Here is a 15,592-nt window from a genome sequence, read left to right as displayed (position 1 = left end):
AACTGTACAACCATGTCTCATGCACATAGCCGCTGACTCATGCGTGTTCCCGCATTTCAGGACAGAATCTGCACTTCATCGCCATCCTGTCCCCCCTCAGGCATCCGTTCTGTGAGCAACCTCGCATTCCGTTCCCTCTCCCTCCCCTCCCGGCGAAATAAGTGCCAACAATCTGGCGCCTCGAGAACATATCGTCCCATCGCCTCGCGAAAGCGCTTTTTATATTCCCTTGGACTTGTCACTGTGGGCCGTCCCTTCGCCCCCCCTCCCCGAACCGGCACCAACCCGCGATCTTTGATCCAGCTTTCAAGTTTCTTGTCCCACGTGTACGTACGTATGCAGTCGATTATGCCGACCACAAGTTCCTTGCGGGTGTCATCAATGGCGACCATGAGGCTGTAATCCATCACATTCTGCCTCGCCAGGAAAAGCGTGTCGTTATGTACCGACGATCGCAAAAGTTTCTTGGAGTGCTCCCGCGCGAAGAGGGGACTTTCATAGATGAACTCGACCATGTTTTCATCTAGGAGGACTTCGCCGCGCTCGCCTGTCGCGTTCATCTTACGGTTGCGCATGCTTCCCTTGAGGTCGAAAATCCGTGTCGGGACGCGATCGTAAAAGAGGTTCTCCATGACGAGCAGAAACCAGTTGTACTCGAGACCCGTGTTTTTGTTGGTCACGATGATCTGGTAAAACCCAAACATCTTGGCAATCACAGAGGGCAGTTCATGGAAGAAGGCCTCGGACATTATCTGGAAGTAGTTGGGCGCGAATTTGAGAAATGACTGGGTCTCGATCGGCGACAACGACTTGAGGATGAATCGATCGTCCAGCGTCTTCAGGAAGAGCGATTTGGTCTTGCCGCCCTTGGAATCCCATTTGAGGCAGCGAGAGAGCGACTCCACAAACCTGTCAGCAACACCGCATTTGCGGCGCACGGCATCGAACTGTTCAGCAAAGAACATCTTGCAGAGCATTTTGGCCGGACCTTCTTGGAACTGGTATTTCAAGTGTCTCCCGGTTTTTCGCAGAAGAGAGTGCATGACTTCGGATTGATCAGCATGGACGTGCCCAATGAAGTCGACCACGCCGTCGTCCTGTGGTGGCTCGTTTTGCATACCGTCGAGCATGGTCTTGTAGTCTTCCGAGTCCAGCGCGAATGCAATGATAGAGCTAGGTTCGTCTTCCCGCACGATGATGTCGCAATCGGCGAATATGTGTTCAGATGCTGCCAGTGGGTAATCCAGTGCCGTCCAGCCACTCGAAGACCGCTCCGCCCAGAAATTGGTCAGCATCTTCATCAGCGAGGTCCGCTCATGTTTCGGAAGCTCCTTAAGGTCGATATCCTCCTGTGACATGCGCATCAGGTCTTCGGGGGAATCCGGTAGAAATATCTCCTCTTCCGGTTCATCAACGTCGCTCTCCTCAATTTCGGACGCCGCTGTTGAGGCCTGCACATCAGTCTCATTCTCCGTGGCTTCGGCTGGGGGTTCTTCAGCCAGGACACCAGACCCCTCTTCACGCGAAGCGACATCAGCCATACCCTCCGCTGTAGTTGCTGCTTTGCCTGACTCATCACTGGGGCGTTCTTCTTCTAAGCCGAAGACATCGTCTGAGTCACCTCGTTCGTCCACAGCCTCGTCAACATCCTTGAAAACTTCGACGATGGGCTTGGAAACCGGTAAAGGGTAGACCCTTGACTGCATGGTCCTCTGTGCGCGAAGCCTTCTTTCTCGGATCCGCTCTCTCTCAAACTCGCGGCTCAACTGCTCAAAATGTTTTGCAAGGTTTGACACTCGGGAATCTTTGCGGTGTGACACGGCTCGCGGTATTAAGGACTGACCCTTGGTGAAGGTTTTGTTCTTCAACTGAGAGAAACCGAGACGTTCAGACAACTTTTTCTCCGGAATATTGGCTTCCGAGTCTCCACTCTTCGCGGACATCACTGGGCTTGGCCTGGAGAACCCGTTCATAGCATTGACGGCCGATAGAGTGTTTGAAGATACCTGACCCGCGTGCGAGCGCAAGGTAACAGCTCCGGCAGGTTGAGAATGGGCGCGAGAAAGAGATGGCGAGGTGGACTTCGCGTCTGGCGTGCGTCTCGATGTCGGACTTCGGACGGCACCATAAGAGCCAGGATGGAGTAGACCGGCTGGAGGAGTGGGTGGAACAGGAACGGCAGCTTCCAGATTTTCGTTGTCGGCGTCCAGCTCAACGATCACTGATTTTTCTGTACCTGACGTCGAGGCCTGCCCTAGTTTGGGACTGAGTGTGCTTTGCAGAGGCACATCTTCTCCTGGCACTGTTGCTGGCTGGAGCGGCGTCGCTATCGCCAGATCCAGGTGCTTGACATCTTCAATGTTTCGAGGTCCTTCGAGCATGGATGGAAGATTTTCTATATCAGACTTGGTAACCTCTGCCACTGTCGCGACACTGGTTTCTCTTTCTCGTGGCGGTGAAGTAGCATGCTCTTCCAACACGCTTTGAAGGAAGCTTTGCGTCTTTTCGGGTGACAATCTGCTAGGCTTCTCGATTGCCAATTTCTCGGCCAGGGAATCCTTTTCATCAATCACCTCTTCAATGGGAGGGGTGGTTGTGCCTTCATCGTCGGACTTCAAAGAAGACACGGAGACATCGCGGTCGAGGAAAATCTTCTTGAGCTGTAATGTGGCAAGCCTTCGAATGTCCTTTTCTGTCGGGAAGTAATTTCTCTCAAAGTCTGCAAAAGCATCATCCCATTCAGTAACCTTCTCTTGCGTTGCGCGCACGGCAGAATTGAGCGGTATCGTTTCCCAGTATCTTGAGTTCGTATATCGTTCTTGCAGCTGTTTGATAAGAGCCGCGTGCTCTTCGTTGGCTTTCTTTGTCAGTCTTTCGATCTCTTCACGGCATGCGTCGGCTTTCTCAGGTTCAACCGCCTCGATGTTGATATTCTTGAGACGTAGCTTCACAGAGACCATGAACTTAGTGATGCGATGCTCTGTTCGACTGAAGATCTCATTGCGGAACTTCAAGTCATTATCGACCTTCCACGTGAGCCTCATTCGGGGCACGATGATCTCGAGGAGGTCGATCGGGTCATAATGCACACGGAGGGCGAAGTCCTTATAGCCGAAATACCGGAGATGGTCCCTGTGCAGGTCGTGTGGACAGATCCCCGCGCGAGCATGCAAATCTGCGCTCCAGAATGAAAGCTCCAAGTACTTCCCAAAGGAATACTTCCACGTGCTGGTCGACATGGGAGTGACGGTGGTCTCCACGCCACAAATCTTGCACTGACTCCACATAAGAATGACTTCCTGGAAACCACGCATCTTGGCTGGATACGGCTGCACGAATACTGTGATCTGTGCTTCTCCGTGGACATACTGGCGATGGTGTTCATGCATTTTCTTCTCGCAGGCATCTGATGGGCATATCTCCGTGGCTCGGTAGCACAAGTCTTCAACGTATTGGCCGAGAGTACAGTCGGCTTCAAACTCGGCTTCTGTTTCATGTTCGTTGTAAAAACTGAAAGCCAGTAGATCCGGGCCGGAGCAGGGAACAGACGTCGCTGTGGACACCAGGCTGAACAAAACAACGATATTTTGGTGAGCAAAAGGATCAAAGAGGTTCCGGTTGCCGGAAAGATATGTCTCCCACTGCTTCTTTTGGCTCTCATAGTTGTAAGCGGCTTTCTCGTACTCGGCGTCGTGAACAGCGTGGATGATTTCTCGAACTTTTCTGCTGGCTCCTGCGAGAGGCCGGTGCACCATCTCGGGGTGGATCAATGTGAACTTGGAATTCTTGCCTTTCTCTTCCAAGGTCTGCTCAACCGTCAGATCCTGGTCGCGTAGTCGTTTCAAATACGCCACCCTTCTCTCTAATTCTCTCGCTCGCATGAGAAGGTAAGGCTGCATAAACCTCACGAAGGGTGACGCAGAGAGAATGCGAGTCTCGTGCTTGAGTACGAGGTCTTCATAGAAAGTGGGGACAGGTATATCATCGGGTATGTGCACCGAGTCTGTGCTATCGGTCCTGGTTGACTGATTGAAGCGTCCTTCTTTCTCCAGAGCGATGACTTCAGCATTTGAGACATCTCCCTGGTCAGGAAGGCGAGCATCTGTCTTTTCGGCACCCGTGTCACTGTCTTGCGAGGTTGCTTCGTTTTGGTTATTCACAATTTTGGTGACCATGTTCATTGATGAAGCAGTTGTTTCCTCAGCACCGATATTCGGTGCGCTCGGTATCAATGCAAATTCATCGCGCATCAGACAAGTCTCAAGTTTGAGGTTGTAGACCACATAGACCATGAACTCAGTGACCCGTTTGATCTTGGACAAAGTCTCTTCATCCGCTCCCCTGAGAGCGATTGTGCAGCCAAGCTGTGGCGGGCATCCTGACAGATAGACATACGTCTTCTTTCGACCGGCAGCAACGAAAGTCCTGACTTCGAAGGAGTCGCAGCTTCCAAACGGATCGGCCAACGAGGTCAACTTATCCATGGACTGCGCAACACGAGCTTGTGTGCAACGCGATACGGCTTCCAGGACCGATGATTTGACATTGAAGATGGTCGTAATGTTCGCTTTCTCGAGCAGCTCAAGAGCAAGGCCGGATATGTTTCGCTGAGCCAATAAAAGGTCAGGCTTGAGAGCAGCGATGCGGCCAACAAGGTTGTTAAGGTATTCCTTTTCTTGCCTGATCACGGGGTCCAGGCTCATAAAATGCGGCTCGTGTCTGGAGTATTCGATAGCGAACGTGATGATCAAGATTCTGGGATTAGTGAGAGAGCGGGCCATGCTCTTCAAAGCGACGTTCTTCGTGAAGACGAGACCACTGATGTACGCAGTGTCTCCAGGCCGCCCGCCAGGGATCTTCTTTAGTTTAACATAGTTGCGGATATCAATATCGTCTCCTCCTTGAACGTCAGGGTCAACATCATCAGTCGCTTTCAGCAGGATAGGGACAAGAGCGTCCTCCCAACTTTGGACTCTGGGTACATTGGCATCTCTGAGAAACTGTTGAAGCATCCTGTGCACATGCTGAATACTTGCACGATTGAGCTCCATGGCTGGCGCGGCCATTCCGTGCATTGACGCACTTCGAATCATCCTCGACCGCCCATGATAGATGCTCGGCGTCTCCAAATAAGCATCTTGAGCATCATCCTGGCTCCCCGGAATGATAAGTTGTAGTCTTTCCCTGGTGGTCCTCGGCGTTCCACGGTGGATACTACTAGAGACGCTCAGATTACGCTTTCGCGAACCTCTGAGCGCGTCAACATTGCGGGAAGACGTGATACTTGCCTCATCGGAATCTTTTCCCAGATTGAGAAAGCCGGCGATACTTCGATCTCCGAGCCGCGAGCGGCCTTTGCGTACCGCAGCCAGCAGGCCGCCAATTGCACTTCTGTCGCTGTCATGTCCGCTGCGGGACAATTTGTCCTGACTCAGAGTTTCCCCGATAGACGGTTCTTCATCGGTGGAAGGGTCATCGGAAAGATATTGTGCGAGATCGGGGTCAATGATGCTGTCTCGGTGGAAAGCTGAAGATTTGTATTCCTTGATGCCCTCATCGGCAGTGCGCCGCTGGAACGGAGCTCTGTCTTCGTGATACGCTTTGAAGTTACGTATGTGTTGGTGTTTTGAGTGGTGTCTCTTGTGCGTGTGGCCAATGGAATGAGTCGCTTTCAGCGACCTCGAGGAGCTAGGTCGAGGCAGCGGCCGATCTGTTGTGTCGAATTCCAGGATCGCCGAATTTCGGTTGGCACCGTCGAAAGCCCGTCGCAAGGGGAAGTTCATGGTGGGAGTGCGAGCCATCTGCTCCAGGGACTGAGAGGTGACAGAGGCGTTATCGTCCTCAAATCGGGCCAAAGCGCGGTTGAGGGGTGGCGGTTCCGGAGTTCGTGGTCGAGGGACTGGGTCGTTGAGTGCCAGATCTTCAATCGAATAATCCGAGGAATCGTCGTCATCATGGGACATTATAATTGATTGGCAAGGCTTGCAGACTCGAACAGGGCTGTTTGACCCAAAGTGGCTTCCGCTGATAAGGACAGTGCATTTATTATCGAAGATCTGACCACAGGTGCGGCAGTGATGCTTCCTTCGGAAGGTGGTGAACTGTTCGCCACAATGAAAACAATCTTTGGCGTTCTCGTCGCGCATCCAGAACTCCTTGCTCAGCAATTTACTGCGTAATTTGCTAATTGGCCTGGCTTGATGAGTTCGACTTACGAACTGGATACGGCTATCATCGTCCATGTGGTCTAGATTGGCACGTAGCACACCAGCAGATACTGACGAATCTGATGAAGTGGTGCGGGAAACATAGAAGCCTGGTAAGCGTGATTGACTTATCTTTGGGGCCAGTTTGTCGGCCGGCCTCGGCTCCAACGTTATCAAGCCAGGCGACTTGAGGCCCGGGTGTTCGATAGATCTCGCATGGGAGGCGCTCGCGCCCTTCGAAGGTGCTGCATTCTCGGCCAAAAGATCCAGTGGGTTTATGTGTCGGGGGTGTTGGGCAGTTTCCCCTCTATGAACCACCACACGAGCCGTTGGTTTCTCAGCTTGAGGGGACACAAGGATCGGCGGGCTGGTTAAGCCATCTGTGTTGCCAAAGTGGCCCTTAATAGAGGTTTGAGACAATCCCCGCTCATGCGAAGATGAGGTGCCTCGGGCGTGCAGGACGGGAGAAGTGAGACTACTGCTTGCTCTGTCAGAGAAGGAGCTCTCTTTCGATGGTTTTTGCAGAGCTTTCCGAAGACTGTCGCTGTCAGCACTGGCCGCAAGACTTCGTTGCTGTGGGGATTCCACGTCTAGTGTAGACCCGGTCCTTGAATGATTTGCGGAGCCGATGGCATGTATATTGACTGATGTCACGGAGGGATCGACAATATGGGACGATGGCTGTGGAGGGCCGGTAGGTGAACGTAGGGCTGGGGTTGACGGAACCGAGGGTCTGGAGATACTGGTGGGCTTGGACGACACCTTCGAAGAGGGAGGCTCGGTAGGTGGTGTCGGATCCGAGGCCGTCACTCGAGGCGAGGGAGCCCTGGATGTCAAGCCGGAGCTGATTTTGGACGTGGAACTGGCTCGGTCATCGATAACGGACAAGGCGGGCTGTGTCTCCTGATACTGCTCATCCACATCTTTCGCTGCTCCGACTGTAGCCTTCAGTTTGTTGTACAACCCAGATATGCCACCCTGTATTTCACTAGCCAAAGATTTGCCCTCGCTTTGGGATGCAGCGGTAGGAGGGTCGGTATAGTCATTGAAGACGGTCAGGTTGTTGGACTGAGAGGCGGCGGTATGGATGTTGTTGAGGGCTTGATTGAGGGCATCTTGATCGAGTTCGTGAGACAACGATGCCTTTGAGTCCCGGCGTCGGGTCCTTCCCAGAGGAAGAAATATCGACGAAGCTGAGGGGCTATCTCTGTCTTTGTCTTTCTGGCTGTCCTTGTCCTGGATAGTACTGGTAGAAGCCATCATGGTCTCGGCAAGCGTCAATCTGGAGGCCTGTCGGCCGCAGTGAGACGGTTGCTGTGTTGATATTCGAAGGGCTTCATGCTCATCGACTCATGTCGGATAGGGCCGATGTGCCACAGCGAAGAGGACACCTGCCAGCGTTGGTAGCAGCCTACCTAGTGGATGGTGTGATGTGAATGAATGGTGAGTGCAGCGACGCACCAGACACCCACCAGAAACGGGCTTGATGAATGCCATCATCGGGGTGGCTGATAGTGGCGTCTAGATGTGGCGTCGATCTGTGGCTTAGTCATCTGTGACGCGGGCAGTCGCGTCAAATTGAGCGCGTTTTCACTATGCGCAGCTACGAGGGTGCGGTCGTGAGCAAAATCAGACGCACAACAGCTGCACAGACGCCACGAGATATGTCTATTCTATCATTGCTCGAGCTCAATGGACGTGCAGCAGCCTTGGTTGGCCGAGTTCATTGAGTCAGGTCTCGGCGCCTGGTTCCACAGACTGGGAGGCACGCCGAACAACCAGTATTCATTTCGCAAGGTTGACGACGTCCTCCAAGTCACACAAGCATCCAGACGTGTCAGAACGGCCCGGCTGTTACAGGTCGGTCTATTCGACCTCTTCTTCGCCTCGTCTAATAAGTAGTAACACGAACAGGTACCTCAACTTGGGATCAGAGAACCTCGAGGCGAAGTATCAGATGGCGCCCACACTATTGAAGCCGTCTTCGCAAGCGACAACGTTACAGCACTTCTTCAAGCAGGCGCTCAGTGCGGGACTGTGTTGCGCCTCCCAGCTCCTGTCATCCGAGTCACTACACATGTGAATCCGCCGAAGCCCTTGCTCGAAGTTGCTCAATGGGCAATTGTGGATGACCAATATCAATTGCCCGAGGAGCATGCGACTGGGGTGCCTGTGATGCAAGAACAAGCTATACTGGACAGCATGGTCAGATACCAGACAGTCAAGGATCATAACTGCGCCGTGTCCAACCCCACGCTGCATGACAGCCCGCAATCAATCGTCTCTCAGGCACCGTTCAGTCCACACAAGCATGTAGGAGTCGGTGAAGAAGACGAGGAGGACCTCTCTCAGTGCCAATTTTTTACCCAACCCTCTGTTGCTATCAACATGGCCGACCTAGCGAGACTTTCACCATCATCGCGCTCAGCTGATTCGAAGCTGACTCACGAAGTCGAGAATTTGCGGTCTCTTCAGAGGAGAGAAGTGAAGCCATGCTCAAACGGTTCAGGTTTGTCTGCCACGAAAAGGGCGAGATCTCCAACACCGCTTGCCAGCCTTTCAACTTCACTTCACTCAACCCACCCTTCGTCTTCTAGAATTCCTGATGTTGCTCTCAACCACGACAAGCACGAAAACAGCAGTCCCATTGAAACCACTGAGCTTGTGGCCAACATTGATCTCTCTGCGCCACCATTGCAGACGGCTAACGGCGAGGACAACATTCACGAATGCGCGCAATTGAGGCCAGTGCGTGTTACGACTCAACTTGGGAACACTGGTGCACCGGCTGGGTCCCTCCAACGCTGGCGGGTGCAGGCTCGGGGAAGGAGACATGTCCCCCGATATGTCTGCAAAATCCCTCGAGACCAAGAAGACTTCTTGAAGTCACTGCTCGAGTCTGGCGACAGCTGGCAACCACCGCTTGTTGGCCATGTACAACGGCCAGGAGAAGTGCCACTGCCTTTGCTGGAACAGCTATGCAACGCAGCTGATCAACAAGCCCAGAATCCTCTCACGCTCCAGAGACCAGTAGAAACTGTCAATCTGCCGCCAACGCAGCTATCCCCTTTGCCAGGGCGGAATGACGACCCGACCGAAGCCAAGTCGAATGATCAAGATCCAAGTCAGGCCGAGGTTGAATGGTCCCAAAGTCCACCTACTCAACAACGCCGACTTAGACAGAGATCGGTTGAGTCTGACGAGGACGTTTTGAGCGGATCAGCAGAGTCACAAGCTTTGTCTCCCAGTCCACCTCCTCCCAAACACAAGATAACAACATTGCCCCAGAGTAGTCCTCCAGTGGATCTTCGAGGGAATAGACAGCTTGTCGGTCCTGAAAGATTCCTGAGGAGCCCTCGGCTCAGTAGCAAAAATTCGCATGAGGTCTGTATTAACGAGCATCATGAGGTCGAGAAGGACAAGTCCGAGTCTGGCGCGGACGATGTCAGTCGCAGATCCCGTTCTCCCATTTCCGAACAGCGCGACGAGGCCACGCGACTGATGGTTCGCTCCTCGGACGACAATGCAGAAGATATCAGAAGCAATCCGGCGTACAAACCTTCCTCTTCTTCGCGGATGATAGGCAGCTGCAGTACCAAGAAAATACAAGTGAAAAGGACACCCTACCCGAGTAAAGGCGTCACACTATTTCCATCCCCGCGGAGTGGTCGTACCGACAATGAGGATCCACTATCAAGTATCGTCCCAGGGACTTACACGTCCCCGACCCCGGATGAACTAGCTTCCTTGCAAGGCGCCAGCGGACAGTTTGGGGCTGCACCGACAGTCGAGACTGTTAAGGCCAGTGAGGCCGGCAGTGAGAGTGGTTCGGCACCGGCCAACAGCCGATCACTGGTACAACCGATCAAGACTCCGCGGCAGGCGGCGATTGTGGGGCGAATTGAGCAGGAAACCTCACGACCGGTCTCATGTGTCTCCGGTGTCTCGCAAGGATCGTGTCGCACTGGTGACCAACCTGTGGTTTCGAAGGGGCGAAAAGACGTGCAAGGCCTTGGGGTACAGTTACTCGAGTCAACGACAGAACAGACTCAAGATGACGACGGGAACCAAGCTGGGAACGTTAGTCGTCAAAGTGACGCCAAGCGTTTTCTTCAACAACGGAGACATCCGGAAGAATCCGTGAAAGAAGCCAGTTTAGCGACCGCGAGTACAGGGAGCTTACGAAGCCCGGCTTCCGCAAAAAGGAAAAGAGGTAGCATGGGAGAGAGCAGTGTTCACGCCAAAAAGCAACGAAGGAGTCCCCCGACAACTCCCATCGACCCGGATTATCTGGCGATCTTCGAGAAAAGGAGGGCTGACCGTCGCGAGAAATTGCAGGCTATCGGCAAGCCAAAGGCCCTGTTGCGACAATCGAGCTCGTCATCGGAACTGGAAGTGGAAAGCAGTAGCGGGCTACATGAAGCACCGTTGAATATTGCAGCGCAGCCTCGAATACGGAATTCTACAGTCGATATGCGACCGTCGTCGACACCTGTTACCCGACAGTCTACCTACAGTGGGGTGTGGAATATTGAAGACAAACTCAGACCGGGCGACTCCGCTTCTCTGCATTCCTCCGCTGCCGTGGCTAACGAGTCTGAAGAGGAGACCTTTGCCAGATACCGTGCGGCCTATCCTGACTATGAGGGCAACGCGGACGATTTTCGCCGGTCATATCATTTCATCCAGGGTGTCTTGAACGATGAACCCAACAAAATACATTCCTCCCTTCTAGACGATGCAGTATTCCACCACTATCACAGTTATCAACCTTACAAGGAAGTGATGGGGTTTGTAAAGTTTTTTAACGAATGCGTTGAAGATCCGTCGCATCACAAACGGATTATCAAATTCGCCACTCCGGAGAGGCTACCAAGTCGCAACCAGTTGCGAAGATCGAACATGGCGGACAATAGTGTGATCGGGGCGTCGCCATCACCCGATACTCGCTCTGCACTGGCGATTAGTGCGCTTCCACCGCCACTGACGAAGGAGGGGTTCGAGACGATGCGGACGCAAAAGCAGTCTCTCGAGAGTGCCCCCCTAGAGCCACTGGCGGGTGCGACTTTGTCCCAAGAATCGATTGAGGGTATTGAAAAATGGCGTGAGAACGCTGCTCTGAGACGTTCGCCAGAGCTGGGCAGCGCAGATATTGATAGGAGCCTTCTTCAGGTCTCCAGTCTCGAGCAAGCAGTAAACCCTAGTGCCCCGCCATGTCTGTCCCCGAAGATAACACGTCTTCCGCAGCCGACGCCGAAGCCACCAGGATCGAAACCGAAGAACCGCGCCCCTGCCAGCACAGCTCAGGCGCAGCTGCATCGTTTATCTGAATCATTCGTGAGGCCACAACGGCCCTCGCCAGTCGTCAAAGCAAGATCGGCGACCACGCCCGCGGCCATCGCCTTTATTTCGCAGCCTGCAAAAGGAGAGAGGTCCCGGAAAAGTTTTAGCGGAACTAACACGGCATTTACCCATTTCGAGAAAGAGTACGCTCGATTGTGTCGGGAGAAGGAAGCCAAGGACGTCGTTGCAAAGGCCAAGTCTCCCGCGGATAGTCGTGGTGTTCGTGGCGTGGGCATCGATGTCTTCTCCTGGCGGAAGTGAAGTGAATGGCCGACTGTGTGCGATAGGCCTTGCGAGTGTAATTTCTCTTGAGCGTTCTGGACAGGAGCGTGGACACTTGGATTAATGAGAAGATGACTTTCTTGAAGAATAGAGCCTTGTATGATTCATTGCCCCAGCTGCAATCAGTTGGGCGTCTTCTGGAAGGTCCAAGTCCCGAGGGCAAGAAGGTATCTACACCTCTGTCTCCGTGTGATCTCTTGCAGTCGTCCGAGTGCCCTTTCTTCCAGAGGGTTGGAGTGTACAAGTAGAGAAATCCGTCTTCGCGATACAGACCCTGCAGACGCCGTCAAACCCGAGCGGCCGAACATCCCTCCGCCTCTACATTTTCCGCTCCGCCCTTGTCGTCCCGTCGACACGCACGAGCCTCGGCTCCGACATGGACGTGGTGGTTGTAATCCGAACCAAGACACGCAAGTTGCGGGGGTGTAATACGACATGTCACCTCCCACATCAGCCGTACAGTCTCAGCGACAGTTCACCTCCCTTCTGCAAGACGAGCGGCGGACTAGTAACTTACCGTGAGCGTCGTGCAGACCCGACTCGACGCACTACCTCATTACTGTACCTGTGCATGTGCCTGGACTTGTATATCTAAATCTACAAAGGACACCGACCCAGAGCCGATCCGCGCTGCTTCTGGCCCAACCTCTCGGTTCTGACCCAGAATTCCAGTCGCGTCTTCGAGTCTCCATTTGTGTACATCAGAATGTCGACCGCAGCATTCGCCGCCAGCGTGACGCACGCCCTCGTTGCCGTCGGGCATACGGTACGTTCGCCACGTCCCATGCCTGTTCTTCTGCTCGTCCTTTTAACATCCGCGTCTCGATGTGGGCTGACTGTCTGTCTGACTGGGCATTACTCACCAGGTCCACGGCGTCAACACGTTCTCGCTCCCTCCCTTCCGCTCCCTGACCGCGCTGCTGGCCTGCTACGCCAAAGCAGGCTGGTACCAGGGCAGCGCCTTCTTCACCATCCTCGCGCTGTACACTTATCAGTTGTCGAAGAAGCCCGCCGCGAGCTGGACGCAGATCGACCGCGCGATCCTGGGCATGTTGGTTGCGTGAGTGGGCCGTCTTGTTTTCGTTCGCCTTCGCGTTCGCCTTTTTCACTACCTAGTTTTGGTTTTTCCTTGCTGCCAGTTTGCTCGCTGCCAGTTTGCTAGCTCGCTCGCTCGCTCGCTCGGGCTAACACGCGCTTTCCTCTCATCTAGGGTCTATTGGGGGAGCAGTGCGTGGTATTTCAGGCATGGAGACAGGCCGACGGGGTTGGTCACCGCCCTGGGGGGGTTGGTCACTGCTGCGGCGGTGGCCCAGTAGGTCTGAACCAACGTTCCTTGCGTACGGGGCACTCGTACTCTGTACTTGTAGTAGGTACGTACGTACGTAGGTTGACCGGCCAGGAATACCAGGGGCGAGGCATGTCAAGGCAGGGAGGGGAATAACCAGGTCAGACTGAATCGAAGAATGGATATCATGTCTTGTGTCGTGCCTAGCACCGAAGGAAGGCTCAAGACCTATCTCGAATCATATTGCCGCGTTGAAAACAGTAATGATCCCGCTCCCATCCCGTTATCTTCATCATTCATGATTCGTAATTCGTCATCCATTCCACTGTCGTTACTCTGGTGTATCCTCATGCCTCGCTCATCGTAATCATCGTATCGGCCCCCGGGCGCGGGTCACGCCTCATGAGACCTCACAAGCCTGAACCCCCGATCGGTCGGCTCCCACTTGACCTCCATCTTCTCGGCCATCCTGACCACGTCGCGCGGACTCGTGGCTTCACTCACGGCGGCGCGCGCGTCGCTTGTCAGGGGGTGCGAAAACGCCGCCAGACTCGACCCTTTCCACAGCAGTGTCTTCTCCCGGGCCGTGATGACGATCGTGGCGACGAGCAGCACGAGGGCCAGGCCGAGCAGACTCGCCGACAGGGCCAGCCATGCCCACCGGACCTTGACGTGGGGTTTGTGCTGATACGCGACGCCAAGGGCCGCGGGCCGGGTTTCCGGCGTCGACTGCAGGCGCATCGCGTAGCTCATCGCCTTGGCCAACCGGGACAAGATGGCCGGGTAGGTGCCGAAGGATTCGCGGATGAGGAGGAGCGCCATCTGGCTGGTGCAGGGCGATTGGGGGTTGGCACTGCCCGCCTCGGTCACGCTGCAGTTGCCCTGCCAGAAGGTGCTGAAAAATTGCTTGATCGAGACGAAGTTCGGCGTCAAGTAGATGTTCGCGCTGGGGTCATCTCTCGTGGATACGTTGGTGAACGAGGAAGGCGGTTCGAGGACGTACGCATTGTCGACCGTGCTGTACCGCCCTGTCGCGTACGTGTCTATGACTCTTTCGTCCAGCGTGCCGTTCGAGACGGTGGTGTTGAACTTCTGCACGCAATAGTAGATGCCGCATTCCATGGCTCCCTTGCTGAAGATGCCGTGCGTCAGGGGAATGGAAGTGCCGTACTCGGGAGTGGGATTGCTCGCGCCCCAGACTGTGGTGACGACGGAAAGCACAGAGACCGTGGTATCCGCGTTGAAATGCGGCGAGTTGGCCACGTTGCTGGACATGGCGAGTTGTGTAAAGTTCGTAGACGGTAGTCCCGAGACCTCCAGGCCATTGGGGAGCGTGTAGTTGCAGTACTGCACGGGGATGGTCGCGGTGGTCGAGTTTTCAGCTTTGCCGTAGTACTCGTTCCAGGGAACGTGGGCGGTGTCGCAGGTGCTGCGGATCGAGGAGCTGATATCGTGGCACTGGGTGCACAAGCTCATCGAGGTATACGTTTCGTGCCACGTGCAGTTACCCGTTGAGCAGGATACCTTCATCTCCGGCGCATCGACAATCCGCCGGTTCGAGAAGACGCTCGAGTATTGGAAGATGCCGGAATAGACCGCTCCTATCACACTGCCGGGGACTTCAGTCGTAACTGGGGGGATCTGTCAGAGTAGTAGCACAAGCCTGTGACGGCCAACAAACTTACCGCTGATGGGTTGCCATTCATTGTTGGTTCTTTGAATTGCTGAGGTACCGACGGCCACTGCTTGGAGCGGGTAGACAACCAGCGCTTGAAAGGAGAAGCCAACACCAAGGGCAGCAAGGACAATCACGGCACCGATACATGCCAGGCGACTGTAATGTCAGCCCCTTGTTCGCAAGACGTTCTCGTGTGTCGTGGGACCTACCGGCAACGCAGAGTCCACAGAAGCACGATCGAGCCTAGAGGACCGCGGGCAGCAGACTCGAACTTCTGAAAGTGTGCCAGAGGCCGACGCCCCTTCTGGAACCACACCCATTTCAGCTGGTTGATCGAGGCGGCCACAGGAATGAGAATGCCCGAGCTGAAGGCCGTCGCAAAGATCGAGATGACAGTGTTGACGGTGAGGCCAAAAGTTTTGTGATATCGGCCAGCACCCACGGTCAATGTCCAGTTGGGCGATTCCTTGCCACTGTGAACGGCGAGAAGAGACACGGCGCCGATGAAGCAGCCCAGCGCCAAGGTCCATCCGAAGAACTCAAAGAGCCAGTATTTCTCAATGGCATCAAGCACTCGATTCTTTAGGGTTTGGAAGGGCGTTTCATAGCCGGCTTCCGGGGCGCCCCGCCGCTGTTCGTCGGCGTCTCTGATCTGGACGTGGCCTTCCTGCTTCGACGCGTGGAACCCGTCGCTGGTATACGTCGACATGTCTGCCGCTGCCGTCTCCGCCAGCCGGTGGTCATCTCCCAGATATCAGAGGCGACGACATCTTCAGCTGGTCGGACATGATGCAAACG

At 54.5% G+C, this 15,592-nt stretch overlaps 4 protein-coding genes across 4 annotated transcripts; 2 read left to right on the top strand and 2 right to left on the bottom strand.

Moving 5' to 3' along the window:
- Positions 1-56: 56 nt before the first annotated feature.
- Positions 57-7,466, bottom strand: G647_01330 (uncharacterized protein; the record flags this gene model as incomplete). Its single annotated transcript, XM_008724730.1, has 1 exon — positions 57-7,466. One exon carries the CDS (start codon positions 7,464-7,466, stop codon positions 57-59), a length of 7,410 nt encoding a protein of 2,469 aa, XP_008722952.1.
- A 432-nt stretch (positions 7,467-7,898) lies between these two features.
- G647_01329 (uncharacterized protein) lies at positions 7,899-11,810 on the top strand (the record flags this gene model as incomplete). The annotated part of the gene is made up of 2 exons (XM_008724729.1): positions 7,899-8,042; positions 8,121-11,810. 2 exons carry the CDS (start codon positions 7,899-7,901, stop codon positions 11,808-11,810), a joined length of 3,834 nt encoding a protein of 1,277 aa, XP_008722951.1.
- A 727-nt stretch (positions 11,811-12,537) lies between these two features.
- On the top strand, positions 12,538-12,895 carry G647_01328 (uncharacterized protein; the record flags this gene model as incomplete). The annotated part of the gene is made up of 2 exons (XM_008724728.1): positions 12,538-12,597; positions 12,698-12,895. 2 exons carry the CDS (start codon positions 12,538-12,540, stop codon positions 12,893-12,895), a joined length of 258 nt encoding a protein of 85 aa, XP_008722950.1.
- Positions 12,896-13,509: 614 nt separating this feature from the next.
- G647_01327 (uncharacterized protein) lies at positions 13,510-15,503 on the bottom strand (the record flags this gene model as incomplete). Its single annotated transcript, XM_008724727.1, has 3 exons — positions 13,510-14,747; positions 14,787-14,950; positions 15,004-15,503. The coding sequence occupies 3 exons, from the start codon at positions 15,501-15,503 to the stop codon at positions 13,510-13,512; spliced, it is 1,902 nt and encodes a 633-aa protein (XP_008722949.1).
- Positions 15,504-15,592: the final 89 nt, after the last annotated feature.

Source organism: Cladophialophora carrionii (genome assembly GCF_000365165.1).
Source record: "Cladophialophora carrionii CBS 160.54 unplaced genomic scaffold supercont1.1, whole genome shotgun sequence".
Lineage (NCBI taxonomy): Eukaryota > Fungi > Ascomycota > Eurotiomycetes > Chaetothyriales > Herpotrichiellaceae > Cladophialophora > Cladophialophora carrionii.
Note: the sequence above shows the minus strand (reverse complement) of the source record. Positions and strands in the feature narration are given on the sequence as shown.